Source organism: Sceloporus occidentalis, unplaced genomic scaffold (genome assembly GCF_023333645.1).
Source record: "Sceloporus occidentalis isolate IW3139 unplaced genomic scaffold, rSceOcc1.0.p SCAF_1, whole genome shotgun sequence".
NCBI lineage: Eukaryota > Metazoa > Chordata > Lepidosauria > Squamata > Phrynosomatidae > Sceloporus > Sceloporus occidentalis.
This window is the reverse complement of record NW_028316981.1, coordinates 186,469,147-186,485,478: the sequence shown is the minus strand read 5'-3', so window position 1 is coordinate 186,485,478 and position 16,332 is coordinate 186,469,147. Positions and strand designations below refer to the sequence as shown.

At 43.3% G+C, this 16,332-nt stretch overlaps 1 protein-coding gene across 4 annotated transcripts in view; it reads left to right on the top strand.

Annotated features, from left to right (window-relative positions):
- Window positions 1–16,332, top strand: part of CC2D1A (coiled-coil and C2 domain containing 1A) — a 71,847-nt gene that overhangs the window by 2,699 nt on the left and 52,816 nt on the right. Inside the window, exons 1-6 of one of the 4 annotated variants that reach the window (XM_089486841.1) lie at window positions 2,109–2,329; window positions 6,198–6,315; window positions 10,762–10,894; window positions 12,231–12,340; window positions 12,998–13,075; window positions 14,367–14,504. In XM_089486841.1, coding sequence (XP_089342967.1) covers window positions 6,250–6,315; window positions 10,762–10,894; window positions 12,231–12,340; window positions 12,998–13,075; window positions 14,367–14,504 — 525 coding nt within the window. In that variant the 5' untranslated portion in view covers window positions 2,109–2,329; window positions 6,198–6,249. Of the gene's footprint in view, window positions 1–2,108; window positions 2,330–6,197; window positions 6,316–10,761; window positions 10,895–12,230; window positions 12,341–12,997; window positions 13,076–14,366; window positions 14,505–16,332 lie in introns of those variants that run through there. The other 3 variants (XR_016272378.1, XM_089486861.1, XM_089486850.1) reach the window with 3 other exon arrangements.

Below are 16,332 nucleotides of genomic sequence, written 5' to 3'. Positions count from 1 at the left end.
CAAGTCACATGCTCTCAGCCTCAGGCGAAAGCAATGGAAAGCCACCTCTGAACATGTCATGCCAAGAAAACTTAATGATAGGTTCCGCTTTGCATCTCCACAAGTCAGAAATGACTTGAAGGTACACAGCAACAAGGCACCATCACACTTAGGTAGAGGATAAAGGTCTTGCAAAACTACAAATCCCAGGATTCCATAGGATGGACCTACAGCATTTAAAGTGGTGTCAAACTGCATTATTTCTACCGTGCAGATATACCCTTAGTCTTAAAGTTGCTGCCACATTTCCTCCCTCACTTCTTTCCTCCTTTTTACACACACACACTCTGCTTAAGACCCAGTGTATTGGTTTCAAGGACCCTGGGAGACTGTGATTGGTCATGGTAATCCAATAGAGCAAGCTCATAAAGTGTAAAGAGATGACTCCAAGACCAAGCCATTGTATTCTCCATCACTGTGTACTGATGTGAGAGTTGGACAGTGATGAAAGCAGATAAAAAGAAAATCCATTCATTTGAGATGTACTGCTGGAGAAGAGTGCTGAGGATCCCGTTGACAGCCAAAAGAACAAACGGGTCCTAGAGTAAATCAAGCCCTGGACCTAAGATGTCAAAACAGGTTGTCGTACTTTGGACACATCATGAGAAGGGAGGACTCATGGGGAAAAAACAATAATGCTAGGAAAGGTGGAGGGAAGTAGAAAGAGAGGAGGGCCGTATGATAGATGGATGGATTTTATTAAGGAGGTCACGGGTATGAGTTTACAGGAACTAAGCAGAACAGTGGAGGACGGGGGGTCTTGGAGATGTCTCATCCATAGGGTCGCCATGGTGGGTCAAGATCCCAGCAACAACAAAAATGATATAACATGGGCAAAATGGCCCTCATTGTGAGAAGAGGAAAGACCGAAGGATAGTGGTGTAATTTTGCAGATGCAGGAAGAAGGGATTGGTTTCTATCCCAGGAGGGTCACTAGAGCCTTAATTTACTTTCTACCACAGACATGATGGCTGAAAGCATGGGGGGGGGGGGAGAGGGGATAAACACTGGTTTAAGTTTTTTCCCCCCAATCGACAGTAGATGACAGTAATATATTACCTTTTAGAGACATCTACTTTGGCCCCAATATCCCAGCATATCCCAGCAAATATGCTGTTGCCAAATTAATTTTTCTTTTTCTACCTAGATTGCCAGAAACTAGAAAGAAGTTTAAAAAGAAAAGAGAAAAAGGGCAGAGTGGCATAAATCTCTTATTTTCCAAAACTACTTTGGGTCTCTTGTCAAGAGAGCACAATGCACCTGCATACATACATCATAAACTCTTCTACAGAGGCGCCCACACCCACACTATAAGCGGCAAAAGTATATTGGATTATATTTCTCTGTTGTTGCAATGTACTCCCCTTCTCAGTCTGCAATACAGGAATCCTAACGGCACTGGAAATCACTTCCTCTTGGCACCTCTCGCCCTGTGTCTGCAACTGAAACAAGCAATAATACATTTCAGTTCTAGCTTGTGTACAAGTAATATGCACTATATAGACTAAAAGACAAAGAAATGTTTGCCTTTGTTTCCAGTTGTTTAGGTTTGGGGTTATATGTGACCCCTTAATTATTGCAAATACAGGGTCCTTAATTTTTCTATATGGTCTCTTAAAGGTAGTTGCCATTTTTACCATAGAGAGACCAAAGGTGCATTTACACTGTAGAAATAATGCGGTTTTGTTGTTGTTGTTGTTAACTGCCCTCAAGTCGAACCCGACTCATGGGGACCCTGAGACATCTCCAAGAGCCCCCCTGTCCTCCACTGTTCTGCTTAGGTCCTACAGATCCATACCTGTGACCTCCCTGACCGAGTCCAGCAATCTGGCATGCGGTCTTCCTCTCTTTCTACTACCTTCTGCCTTACTACTCAGCATTATTGTCTCTTCTAGAGTGGTGCCAGGTTGCCATGAGTTGGGATCGACTTGAGGGCAGTTAACAACAACACCTGGGCTGCTGCCACATCATGAGAAGGCAGAAGTCATTGAAAAAGACACTAATGCTAGGAAAGGTAAAGGAAGCCTAGCACAGATGCACCCTGAATGGCCAAGTGCAGTAAATGGCTCAACAGTGGTGATGGAGGGCTCAATGAATGGAAGGCTTCTGTGTGTCTGACTGCCAGACATTCAGGCAAGGGAAGAGGCTGCCGTAAAGCAAGGCGGCTATTGTCGGGAACCTTGTTTCTCTCTCTCTCTCTCTCTGGCAAGGGAGCCGTAAAGTGAGGTGCCTGTGTTGTTGATTATTGCTGCTGCTGCTGCTGCTGCTGCTGCCAAAGGGAAAGCAGGAAGTGAGTGTTTGTGATTTGTGATGGGAGCCAAGGGGGGCCCTTGTTGGGGATGAAGGGGGGCTGAGCAAGGGTTTAAAGGAGGGAAGGGCCAAGGACTGGGAGGAGGAGGAGGAGGAGCTTTGTGGTGGCCATGGCACCCCATTTTGTTGTTCTGTGCCTCCCAAGTCCTTTCAGATTTATGGCAAACCTATCAAGGGGGTTCTCTTGGCAAGGTTTGTTCAGAGGAGGTTTGCCTTTGCCCCTATGAGGCTAAGCTCACCCTGTGGGTTCACATGGCCAAGCAAGGGTTCCAACCCTGGTCTCCAGAGTCACAGCCCAGTGCTCAAACTACTGCCCTGGCTCACAGAGGTGTGCGCGTCTGTCTGTGTTGGGTGCCTTCAGGTTTATGGTGATGTATCTTGGGGTTTTCTTGGCAAGGTTTGTTCAGAGGAGGTTTGCCTTTCCCAGCCTTTGAGGCTGAGAGAGTGTGACTCACCTAAGGTCACTCAGTGGGTTCACATGGCCAAGCAAGGATTCGAACCCTGCTCTCTAGAGTCATAGCCCAATGCTCAAATTACTGTCCTGGCTCACAGAGGGGTGTGTTGGGTGCCTTCAAGTCATTTCAGACTTATGGTGATGTATCATGGGGTTTCCTTGGCAAGGTTTGTCATCCTCTGAGGCTGAGAGAGTGTGACTTGCGCCCAAGATCACCCAGTGGGTTTCTGTGGCCGAGCTGGGATTCGAACCCTGGTCTCAGAGGTCCAAAACACACTGCAGAAGAAATCCAGTTTGAGAGCGCTTTCATTGCCCAGGCTCAGTGCTAAGGAATCCTACGAACTATAGTTTGTTGTGGGAATTATGTTATGTTGTGGCACCAGAGATCACAGACCCAAGGCTCAATTTTTCACAAAACTACAATTCCCAGTTTCCCTAGCACTGTGCCAGGGCAGTTAAAGCAATCTCAAACTGGATTATTTCTGCAGTGTGTTTTGGACCAAAGAGTCATAGTCTGAGGGCCAAACCCCTATGCCACACTGGCTCTTTCTTTAAAAGATGTTTCACAGAGTCTGGCTTGTTATGTTGACAACAGCCCTGGAAGGGAGACCGGCCTGATTATCTATGGTCCAAAACACACTGCAGAAATAATCCAGTTTGAGACTCCTTTAACTGTCCTGGCTCAATGCTAAGGAATGCTGGGAACTGTAGTTTTGTCAGGCATGTAGCCTTCTCTGTCAGAGAGCTCTAGTGCTACAGTAAACTATAATCTCCAGGATTCCTTAGCACTGAGGCAGGGCAGTTTAAGTGGTCTCAAACTAGATTACTTCTACAGTGTGTCGTGGACCTATCTATGGAATCCAGATTTGTGGTGGTGAGGGTGGCACAAGATTGTTTCGGAGCAGAGGTGTCTTAATATGATGCTTAAGTGTGCCGTCCTATGTAGATTTACCTGAGAATGACCCCTTCTCCATGCAACCAATTGACATTTTGCCTCTGCTGCTACTCATGTAATGTAATGTTTTCCTTCTGTAATATGGGAAGAACAATGCTGGCTTAGGTCTATAGACCTGCTGTAACAATAAAAAGGTTAATGAGTGGTGGTTGTTGTTGGTGATGTGTGTGACTTCAAGTTGTTCCAGATTTATGGTGACTCTAAGGCAAACCTGTCATGGGGTTTTCTTGGCAAGATTTGTTCAGAAGAGGTTTAACCTGCCCTTCCCAGGGGGTTGAGACAGTGTGACTTGCCCAAGGTCACCCAGTGGGTTTTATGGCTGAGCTGGGAATCGAACCGTAGTCCCCAGAGTTGTGGTCCAGTGCTTTAATGGCTCAAAATTGCAGTGTAGATTATATATACACTCATCTCTTCAATTTGCTAGGGGTAGAGGCACAGGGCCCCCGTGAATGTAGAAACACACAAATAACAAAAAGACAATGTTTTTACCTGAGAGAAGACATCTCTAGGTCCTCCAGGGCAACTCTGTGGTCAACGTCTGCCAGACTTTGGCTATAGAACTGCCCTGGAGGAGCTACAAAGGCCTAGTGGAATGTTCTCTCTAGGAATCTCTAGGTCAGGGGTAGGCAATCTTTTTGAGCCGGGGGCCGGGTTGCTATCCCTCAGACAACTGGGGGGCCGAAGCCAAAAAATAAATAATTAAATGATTTTTTTAAAAATTAAATATATAAATAAACCAGGACAAATGTAGGACAAAATTTTCAAATGGAAGACACTTTTTTAAAAAAAATGGAGGACACACGAAAAAATTTGCTGATTTTTTAAAAAATGTTAATATAAATGCATGTTTCTGAGTTTTCTATAGACAATTGCCCCCCAAAGGCCCCGGCGGCAATCAGCAGCAGGACCGGGCTGGGGCCGGTCCCAAGGCCTCGCCGGGCCGCATCCGGCCCGCGGGCCGCAGGTTGCCTACCCCTGCTCTAGGTCCTTCAGTGTGACTTTTGGTTAAGTTGGCCATAGAGTTATGCCAAAGGACCTCTAGAGAGAACGTATTAATAAAAACTATGAATAATCAAATCCACAAAAGTCAAAGCTGCAAATGTGGAGGGATGAGTGTATGTGTGTGTATGTGTTCTTTTTTAAAGCTCAACAATGGGAGTAGTGTGTCAGGTTTGTGGAGGACAGAGGGGGATGAGCTGTGACTGGCTAGGATTAGTCTGCTGGTGACCTTACAGAGATGGTGAGATTGGCATTAGCTTGGTTGTACAGTATGTACATTTGTTATGTGCTTTCAGGTCATTTCCCATTTATGGTGACCTTATGGGGCTGAGAGTATGTGACTCACCCAAGATCACTCAGTAGGTTTCTATGGCTGAGCAACGAATTGAACCCTAGTCTCCAAAACTCAAAACACTACACCACTCTGGTCTATTGAGGTTTATTTTCAAGAGTTACACATCCATTAAATTCAGTGCAATACACTTGTTGATAAGTGTGGCTATAGATCAGGGGTAGGCAACCTGCGGCCCGCGGGCTGGATGCGGCCTGGCGAGGCCTTGGGACCGGCCCCAGTCTGGTCCTGCTGCCGATTGCCGCCGGGGCCTTTGGGGGCCAATTGTCTATAGAAGCCTCAGAAACATGCATTTATATTAACATTTTTTTAAAAATCAGCAAATTTTTTTGCGTGTCCTCCATTTTTCAAAAAAAGTGTCTTCCATTTGAAAATGTTGTCCTACCTTTGTCCTGGTTTATTTATATATTTAAATTTAAAAATATATATATTTAATTATTTATTTTTTGGCTTCGGCCCCCCAGTTGTCTGAGGGACAGCAACCCGGTCCCCGGCTCAAAAAGGTTGCCTACCCCTGCTATAGATCCTACCTCATTAAATGTGGTTGGACTTGCTTACAAGTAAACCTTTCTGAGCATTATCAACTTTTGCAATGAGCCGTGCCTTCTCATGATGTGGCCAAAGTATGACAACCTCAATTTAGTCATTTTGGCTTCTAGGGCCATTTCAGGCTTGATCTCTTCAAGGACCCATTTATTTGACTCAATAGGGAAGTCATAGACACAAGTCTGGACAGAGGACTTGAGCAGAGCAGTGGAGGATAGGGGACCTTGGAGATGTCTCACCCACAGGGTCTCCATGAGATGTGGTCAACTCGAGGGCAGTTAACAACAACAACAACAACAAAGTAAACCTGGATAGTGTTGAATTGAGTGGCACCAGAGAAGAGTGAAACCTTGCTGTGGGAATAAAGAAATGGGTAGAGCTTGATTCGATAGCATGTTTTCATTTAACATGGGATTAATTGAACTGGCTCCTGGTATGTGGAGATTCTTTGATGAAGTGGGGGCTGGGCAGTAGATAGCAGAAAAGGAAGATAATGCGGATAAATGGAAACAAGGTCTGACTGATCCCCTTAAAATACTCAGCTCCATCTGGCCTGATGCTGTCTTGTACTGACTGAGAGCAGACGAAAGAGAAATGAACAGGAACAAGAAACCACCCCCGCCACCTCGGGGAGGAAAAGGCGTTGCCACCCCTAAACAGGTGAGTCCCAATAAACCTTTGTTGTGTTTTCATCTGACACTTCTTTTCAGGCCCTTTGTTCTAGGATATTTTGTAAAGGTTCCTCTCGCTTTTTGATTCCATAGCCAAGCCATTTTCCAAATGACAGTGTGATCGTTGTACTCATTCATTAACTCAAATGCCAAACGCAAATTGCTAAAATGGAAATCTAATAGTCTTTTCCAATAGATGCTATAGACAGCAGGAGTCCTGTATAGATATCTTCTGTAGCTTGCTACTGCTTCATCTTCTATACTGCATATCATCCTACATTTAACAGTTGAAAACAGTTACAAATTTGGCTAAGCAACATCAGAGTGTGGTCAAGATGGCAAAAGTTATTGATACTGGAAAACATACAAGCCAGGAGAAACTGCGACAGTTTGCTTTTGCCTGGGCCTACTGGAAATGGCAAGATTCTGTTCCCTCTCCATCCTGATGAGTTAACTGAGTGCAAACTACTTTTGCAGTCAATGAAATGAGTTAAGGACAAAGGGGGATAGGGGAAGGAGGAGTGAGAAACAGATATGTTAAAAGTGGCTGGAAAAAAATGGAATGACAGAGGATCAATTGGGAGTGTCCCTGACGAACTTAGACAGGTGGTGGATCCAATACTGTGAGAAGATATTATGCACATATAGTAGATCCTCTCCTTCCTTCCTTGGTTATAGGTCACCTCTTCTGCCAGGTGAAGCTTTGTAGCAAGAGTCAAAGGAAATAATGTGATTCTAAATGCTCCAGTTGATGTTGTTATGAGTTGTGAAACTATGGGCTAATATTTCTGAATGTGATTACAAAATCTAGGTCCCAAGCTACAGGAAAAGAGATTCCACCTCAACATTAGGAGGAACTTCCTGACAGTAAGGGCTGTTCGATAGTGAAACAAACTCCCTTGAAGTGTAGTGGAGTCTCCCTCCTTGGAGGTCTTTAAGCAGAGGCTGGATGGCTATCTGTTGGGGATACTTTGATTTAGATTTCCTGCATGGCAGGGGGTTAGACTGGATGGTCCTTGTGGTCTCTTCCAACTCTATGATTCTATGGCCCTATACAGACAGGCCAAAATAAAGCTGCTTCAAGTCACTTTGGAGGTATGGTGTTTCAATGATGCATGCGTCCTAAGAGTCTGGAAGCTGCACCAAAGCTGCACTGCAGTCCTTAGGATTGGAGCATGGCTTTGGTGTGGATTCTGGATTCATTGAAACAACATACCTCCAAAGTGACTTGAAGCAGCTTTATTTTGGCCTGTCTGTATCGGGTCTATGATTCCTTATGCAGAGGAGCATTGCTACATCTTGTACATGGAATAGAAGAAATACCAGCCAAGGCTCTGGTTTTCATCATTAACATATGTATTCTGTAATTCTGTTACGAATGGGTACTGTGTACCTGTTGGGTACATTGGATTAAAATGGTGGAGGACAAATTTTGTGGGAAGAAGGCCATATGCAGTAGTTTTTTGTGGGTTTTTCGGGCTATGAGGCCATGTTCTAGAAGAGTTTACTATCAGCTGCTGTGGCTGGTATCTTCAGAAACATCAGGAATAAACTCTTCTAGAACATGGCCTCATAGTCTGAAAAGCCCACCAAAAAGTATGGATGCTAGCCGTAAAAGCCTTTGACTTCATGCCATACAGAGTGTTCAAAGTATTAGATAGAACCCTAGAACTGCACTAACATTTGTGTGTAGCTGGTGAGTTTTCTATCTCCAGAATCGAGAAAGATCAGAAATGCAGTGCTTTTGATCTATTGTAATAGAATCTCTTTTGTCATATTAATTAAACTTTCATTTTTATAGGGTGTGTTATAGACATTCAGATTAGTTACTTATTGTCTTGCCTGTATTCTTTGAGATGAGAGCCAGATAGCTTGGCTATCTTTATATATGGAGCATTGTTTTTCTCCCCATGTTTTATCTCTATTGGTTTATATCTATTTAATGTTAACTGCATATTAGGTGGTACATTTGTGCATTAATTAGTTTAGAGTTAGAGGGTAAAAAACAACACTGGGTGCATTTACACGGTAGAAATAATGCAGTTTGTCATCACTTTAACTGCCATGGTTCCATCCTACAGAATCCCGGGGTTTATAGTTTTGTGAGTCACCAGCACTTTTTGGCAGAGAATACTACAGACCATATAAAAGTATAAATCCCAGGATTCCATAAATTGGACCTACAGCACTTAATGTGGTGTCAAACTGCCTTATTTCTACAGTGTAGATGCACCCTCTGTTGGATGTAACAGGTGTGGCAAAGGCTGAAGTCAGTTCATATCCTGGTTGCAAGATTATTTGTATCACATCATATCATAGAATCATAGAGTTGGAAGAGACCACAAGGGCCATCCAGTCCAACCATCTTCTGCCATGCAGGAATACACAATAAAAACACCTCCAACAGATGCCCCCCCCCCCAAAGATTGGACCTAAAGCCAAAATTGGTACATTTCTCTTGGATCAATAGTCTTAAAGCAGGGGTAGGCAACCCTTTTGAGCCGGGGGCCGGGTTGCTGGCCCTCAGACAACTGGGGGGCCGAAGCCAAAAAATAAATAATTAAATAATTTTTTTAAAATTAAAGAAATAAATAAACCGGGACAAATGTAGGACAAATTTTTCAAACGGAGGGCACTTTTTAAATAAAAAATGGAGGACATGCGAAAAAATTGGCTGATTTTTTAAAAAATGTTAAGATAAATGCATGTTTCTGAGGCTTCTATAGACAATTGCCCCACCATGCCCCTCGCGCAAGATGCCAAAGGCCCCGGTGGCAATCGGCGGCAGGACCGGGCTGGGGCCGGTCCCAAGGCCTCGCCGGGCCGCATCTGGCCCGCGGGCCGCAGGTTGCCTACCCCTGTCTTAAAGTGTCCCTTATTCAAACTGATCTGTACCATTACTTCTGGAGAGTCTGAAGAGCTGCTATTCCTGTTAGGGGAAATGAAACTCTAGAAGTGCCATTAGGGCAGTACAGTACTGTAGTTATATCAGCTACAGTTGCTTTTAGCCAATACCAACCTATATATGATAAATGCTATAATGGAGTCTGAGCTGCATTACACACACTACTGCAAAATGCTTGCAACATATAGCTTGTTTTGCATGGAATTAGGTAAGACGCCTGCAAGAGAAGGTTGGCAGGTTAGGCAGAGAGGCCTGCTGCTGTGATCCAGCTGAAGGCCACACTTCCACACCAGTGTCATAAAGCATACTCTGCTATTTGTTTGTCAAAATGATATCATTTTACTTCTTCCTTGAATGGTGGAATATTTGGTTGCTGGGGCATTGCTATCAACGCTTATTACAGCCTGGTGTGCTCTCTATGTTTTGGTTTGCCGTTTCTGTCATACTCCGCTAATATGGCCAGAGGTGGAGATTAGAGTGAACTAAAGTTCAAATGCCCTCACCACCCTATTGCAATACTCTACTGGATTTCTGTTCATTTGGTATCTGCCATCCATGTAAATGTAGAGCTTTGGATTTGTTACCTTGGTTTTGTTTTACACCTCATCATTATCAAATTGTTGCTTAATAAAAATGCTTCTTGTTTCTTGGAAGCTTATCAGGGCTCTCTTGATGAGGAAAGCAATAATAGTTGACGATGCCCTGAAAGACAATTTATATGCTATTATTTTTGTATCTGTATAATGTGAAGCCAAGGAAAGGTGTTTAAAATGTTTTCAGGTATGTATGATACAGCACTATGATGTAAAACATGGATGCAAATTGATAATATGCCCCTTAAACTTGTGAAAGATGCAAGCATTCTTTGGCCTGTACTCAAGGATACCTAGAGCTCAGGAAAGCTACTTTTTAGACTATAGTTCCCATAATCCTCCAACCATTAGTCATGCTAGCTGGGGGATTCTAGGTGTTTAGTACCAAAAAATAACTTCGCCAAGTTCTGCAATTTCCACATAGTTGGAATCACTGTCAGGATAAGCTTGTAGCAAACTCCTGTCAAATCTTAATTGGTTTGTTTGTCTTGGTGAAGGTGTGTGATTTGAGAAGGGTTTTTTTTTTAGAAAAAAAAATATTTTCAAGTATCTGTGACTATCAGTTAAAACATGGCTATCTTAGGAAACAGTAAAAAGAACAGAATTAAGAGTCTGCTAATCTGTTTTGTCTATAGAACAAGTAACCACTTGCATTATGAGATCTGAGATGTTAAATGGCATGTTCAAGTGATAACAAGTGGGAGGAGTCATTCCTTCAGGCATCTCTAATTACAAGTTCTGCACTGTTGATGTGATTAATAAAAATTAGTTTCCCTGACTAAAGCAGAAGCTGATAACCTCCTTAAATAATAGACAGTGTGTCTGCTAACATCAACTACTGATTTCATGGAAGATCAGCATTAGAAGAAAGTTATCTGTAAAGCAAGAGCTAATACAGCATCTTTTATGGTTGAATTGACATCTTTTTCCCTTGTAGATGGGTTTGCTGGTGGATTTGTCTCCTGAAGGCTTGATGACCAGTGATGGGGAGGATGATCATGAACTAGAGGCTGAACTCATGGCCATTGTTGGAGGCCAGCCTGGTCCAAAACAGAAACCAAATGGAAAAAGTAAGTGAATTCTAGATATCTGTGCCAACGTTTGTTACTTAGGGCAGTAGTTTGAGAAGATTGCAAGAGGTGTGGGATCCTTGCTTTATCTGTTCCTGGGTGCTTTGCAGCTCTCTGCCCAACTAGTTGCCCAAGGGCTCAAAAGAAAAACAATGAAGAACACTTGCTGTCTGTCCCCCCCCTCCCCCGCCTGTGCTTTGCTTTCATTCTGAGGTGTCATAAGCTTTTCGTTTTCTTCTTCATCTGAGACTTCCCTTCTGACTCTGGCCAGCACTGCGAGTTGTAGGAATTTTCTAGGCCACAGCATTAGTAGCTTGTGCTCTCTTTCTTCTGGGCCAAAGCTCCTTCGATGGCTTGGCCACTGCTCTAGCTATAAATTCATCATTGGACATAGCCCCCATCTTCTCACAGTAGTGACTCATTTCAATGGGGATGTTTTCTCCTCTCACAGCAGAGCTTGGGGAAAAATAGTTGTTTTGACTGTAGCTTCCATAAACTGGAAGTGGAAGTTTTAGTTAGACAAAGTATCATAGAATCCTAGAATTGGAAGAGACTGCAAGGGCCATCCAGTCCAACCCCCTGCCATGCAGGAAATCTAAATCAAAGCATCCCTGACAGATGTCCACCCAGCCTCTGTTTAATTTTTCTAAGGCCCGGTACAGACCTCCCAAAAAGTGGAGTCTGCTGGCACCCTGGTTTATTCTGCGAGGAAGCCACAGCAGACAAACCTTGCGGCTTCCTCAGGGAGCAAAAAGAACCTGTGAAAAGTGGGTTCTTTTTGTGGTACCATAATGATGCTGCAGTGCAGCAATGGCGCACTTGCGATGTCATTATGGCGTCTGTCACATCAAAATGGCAGTGCCTGTCTGTACAGGGCACTGCCATTTTGACGTACAGAAGATGTGCTAGGGTTGCGGGGAATCTGTAAGAGATGCCCCGAGGCAACCCTAGCATGTCTTCATGACATGCTATGGTGCCAGTCTGTACTGGGTTGATGTTCTGGCCTCCCCTTATGCCATACATTTGGGTTCTCCTCAAGACCCTGTTAATTTTTAAATGAAAGCAACAGACATTAGCAGCTATACCCAGGTATTTACACTAGGATCCACTGAAATTCAGCAAGTTGCAAACAAGTGGAACCTTTTTTTTTTTGAGTCTGTTTTTCTCAACCAAAGTTTGCAACCTGTCCTGATGACTTTTGTAGTCAGTTATTGATTCATTTAGTTCTCTCTCTACTAAACATATTCACGTGTCTCAAAAACAGTTTTGGCATTCCTTTGACCAGTGAGGGGTTGTAAAACATGATAATGCTCTTTTGGTTACTACTTCTTTCCAGCCCCTTTACCAATGGATGCTATAGAAAGAATGGCTGCTTTCTGTATGAAGGATCTTGATGAAGACGATGAGGAAGATGCAGAAAATTTGGAAGATGATGATGAACTCCTGGTAAAACCCCTTTGTGATCTGGTAGATACTGTAATTATTAAAATATATTTAGCTGTCATGATGTGTTTTCATGTTATGTGGAACACAGAATTCATGCATTCCCTACTCCAAGAGTGTGCAGTTTATGTGAGAAGAGAAGAGAATGTGGGAGGTCAGAGACTGACAGTGGTGTCCAGAGGCAGGCAGAGAACTGCCAAATAGGTCAGATATGCAAGCTAGAATAAATATGGAACAGCGCTGAGAAATGTTACTTTTGTGGCTGAATAAAATTCCTTCGATTCTCCCAACCAGTATGGCCAGAAATACTGTTAGCAGAAAGATTCTGGGACCTGTACAACAGTAATGGTTTGTTCAAATAATAGGTTTGAAAAAATAGCGGAATGAGGCCCAATAAACTGAGAGCAGCAGCTTATTCTGGGCAGAAGGAGTCTTGAACGGTTGTGTAGCTGTGAATGAGGGGATGAGACAGAAATAGATTGTAGGAATGAAAAGGGTGATTTTAGGCTGAGCTGTGGCTTGGATCTGAAGTAAGAAGGGCAATCAGATTTGTGGGAGAAAAGTAAGAGACTGAACAGCTCACAGAGGAAAATCGCCATATTATAGGATGAATTTGGAATGCAAACTTTATTGTAAAAGCTTGGTTTTCTAACTGTGTAGGCTGAACTCCATGAAGTACTTGAGGAGGAGGAAGAGGAGGAAGAGGCCAAAGATACCCCAGTACCTGTTGCTTCTAAGGTGCACACTTTTATTTCATCATGGCTTTCTTGTTCTTCATTTCTTGTGGATCAGTTTTGAATTATGTTGTTGTTTAATTGCACTGGTTATTAGAACTGAGGGACAGGGACTGGATTTGCTTTGAAAATTTACTGGTAGCCTAAACTGATAATGCCACAGATTTGTGGGCAGTTCTCCATGACCTTGGGAATAAGGTGTGAAAAAGCCTTTCTGGTTTGAGTCATAATTGCAATAAATATATGGGAATGGTGGGTAGGACTTCCACTTCTTACGTATTTCGTAAACTGAATGCTAAGAGCTGGTGTAGGGGCCAAGAGTGAGATCTAGGAAGTCTCTTGATTTAACTCTTACCTTAGCTGTGAGTGCACTTGTGACTGGAGATGGGTATCTTCATGTTCTGGACTCTTTAACTTCCCTCAGTCCCAGTCACTTTGGCCCGTTGCCTGTGATGGTTGGAACATCAGGAGGATCACATTTTCTGTAACCTCAACATTTGGTAAAACATATATTCCAGCCTCAGCCCAACCCATCTGTGATAGGAGCATAACAGTGTTCTCCTTTTCAGGCTGGTTGATATAAAGATGAGAAAGACAGGGAGAGACAGTGTGCTTTGAACCCCGAAGTACTATGCAGACACTTTTAAGTGTGCCTTAGTGTTCTTTAGAGAATCCAAAGCTGGATTCTCCCCTCTTTCACACACAAGTGGTGACATTTTTTGCATGCTTTGTTGCATTTGAGTGTTTTTCTGTATGATTTTATACTAACACTAATACTATTAATACAGTATTTCTTTCTTAGCCACCTCCCCCTATGGATTGAGGCAGGGAACAACAACAAATAACACATAACATCATTTAAAAGAACATATAAAACCAATACATATGCTGGAAGAGATTTGTCAGCTGGAGACACTGTCTACATTTAAAACAGCAGTAAAGGCCAGTCTCTTCCAGCAGTTCATTCCACGATCTAGTGACAACCAAAGAAAAAGTTTTCTGAGTAACGATTAGCCCAGTTTGGGCCAACTGAAGGCAAAAATTGGAAGGAGGGACATTTGAGGCACTTCAGGGGCCATAGAAGTCAGGTCTAGGAGCCATTCTATGACAATCTTTGGTTTATAGTTTTCAGGCAGGTGGCCGCTGCTGAAAGTAAGAGGAAAAATTCAGGTCTTTTTGTATTCTCTGTCTGAAATGTTTGTGTCAAGACTCAGATGTACAACACAGTGCAAATCAACAGTAGGGATTGTCCTTTGTTTCCCTTGAAAAGAAGGGTCTGTTCTCTGTTGTGCCAGGCCAGTGATGCCCCAGCTGATTCCATCAGGACAGAATCCATTTTGGAGGAAAGACTCGCTATGTACAAGACTGCAATTACTAATGCAAAGCAAGCTGGGGAAAGCTCCAAAGTGCGCCGGTACGAAAGAGGCCTCAAGGTAAGTCATAAAGTATTAATTGGAACATCCTTTTGTAATGTGCTGGTCATCAGAACTTGTGTTAACAATTACTGGATTAACTGTGTTTAACTTCACTGACTTGAGAGGTGGGTAGTGAGGGAATAAGGATGTCTTGGTATTCTCTTAAGATTTCAAGATGCAGCCTGAATTTCCAAATTATGTGGGCTTAGCATCTAAATAGGGATAGTAGGAGCAACTGTGATGGGGTCGAAGACCATTGAAGGAGGAGCAAAGGCTTGCAGGTTCAGTTCCTCATTCAGTAATGAGGCTCTTTGAGTTGCCTTGCCTCAGTCACCCTCAAGCTAACCTACCTCACAGGGTAGGTTAAATAGAGGCAGAGGAAATATTTTATGCAAGGGAAGAAAAACCTTTGAGCCAGCCTGATGCAGTGGTATGAACACTGAACTATGATTGCAGACCAGAGTTAGAATTCCTGCTTGGCCCTGGGAAACTCACTGGGTGTCCTTGGGTAAGTCACACTCTTTCAGCTTCAGAGGAAGTCAAAGGCAAACCTCCTCTGAAGAAATCTGGCCAAGAAAAACTCATGATAGATTAACCTTAAGATCGCCATACATAAGAAACAACTTCAAGGCATGAAGCAACAACAGTGAAGTGAAACCTTCAGTCTGCACAGGTTTTCCATCTGGTTTACGGAGGGAATAGGCAAGCTCCCATGATGGGGGTGGGACTCCTTTGCACAGCAGTTGCCTTCCCCAATGGGAAGGTGATCTGCTTGTTGATACGGGTTTCCTGCTGTTACTTCTGTGTGCCCCCCTGTGTGTGCTACTCATTCTCTCAGCTGGAGAAGTGTACAGCACCTAAGGAATTATGGTATTAACATCCACTCAGTGATTGGAGATAGCAGCTGGGTTCCTTTGTTCTTCCTCTGCCAATCCCTGTGTGAAGGAGTGAAGCTGGATTCCTTTCCAAAGCACTCAGGCCCTAGGGAGGTTTATAGCAGTGTGTGTCACCCATCAAGTAACCTGGTCCCAAATGAAAAATCAAAATAAAAGGGCTGGGTACAGAAGCAAAAAGGCTGCCAGTGTTCCTGGTGTGATACTGGTGTCATATAATCTGAACACCCATCTCTCACATGCATCTGGGTAGCTGCATGGCTAGCCATTACATCTTCAGTGGCCCTTATTCTTAGAATCATGGAATCATAGAGTTGGAAGAGACCACAAGGGCCATCCAGTCCAACCCCTGCCATGCAGGAAATCTCAATCAAAGCATACCCAACAGATGGCCATCCAGCCTCTGTTTGAAGACCTCCAAGGAAGGAGACTCCCCCACTCTCCGAGGGAGTGTGTTCCACTGTTGAATAGCCAATCAAAGAGGCAACAAGGCAGAGGATGCAGAAACCTTCAGTTGAACTTCAGAGGAGTGAGAATGTCAGTGGAACTTAACAGTTTGTGCAAGGCTTTCAACAATCTTGACTGCAGCAACAAACTGTTGAATATGAAGAAGAAGAACAAAGGAACTGATGGAAGAGATAGTGCTAGCAATAGCAAATACGTTTCTATATCGCTTACAAGTGAACTAAGCACTCCCTAAGCCAGGGGTAGGCAATCTTTTTGAGCCGGGGGCCGGGTTGCTGTCCCTCAGACAACTGGGGGGCCGAAGCCAAAAAATAAATAATTAAATAATTTTTTTTAAAAAATTAAATAAATAAATAAACCGGGACAAATGTGGGACAAAATTTTCAAACGGAAGACACTTTTTTAAAAAAATGGAGGACATGCAAAAAATTTGCTGATTTTTTAAAAAATGTTAATATAAATGCATGTTTCAGAGACTTCCATAGACA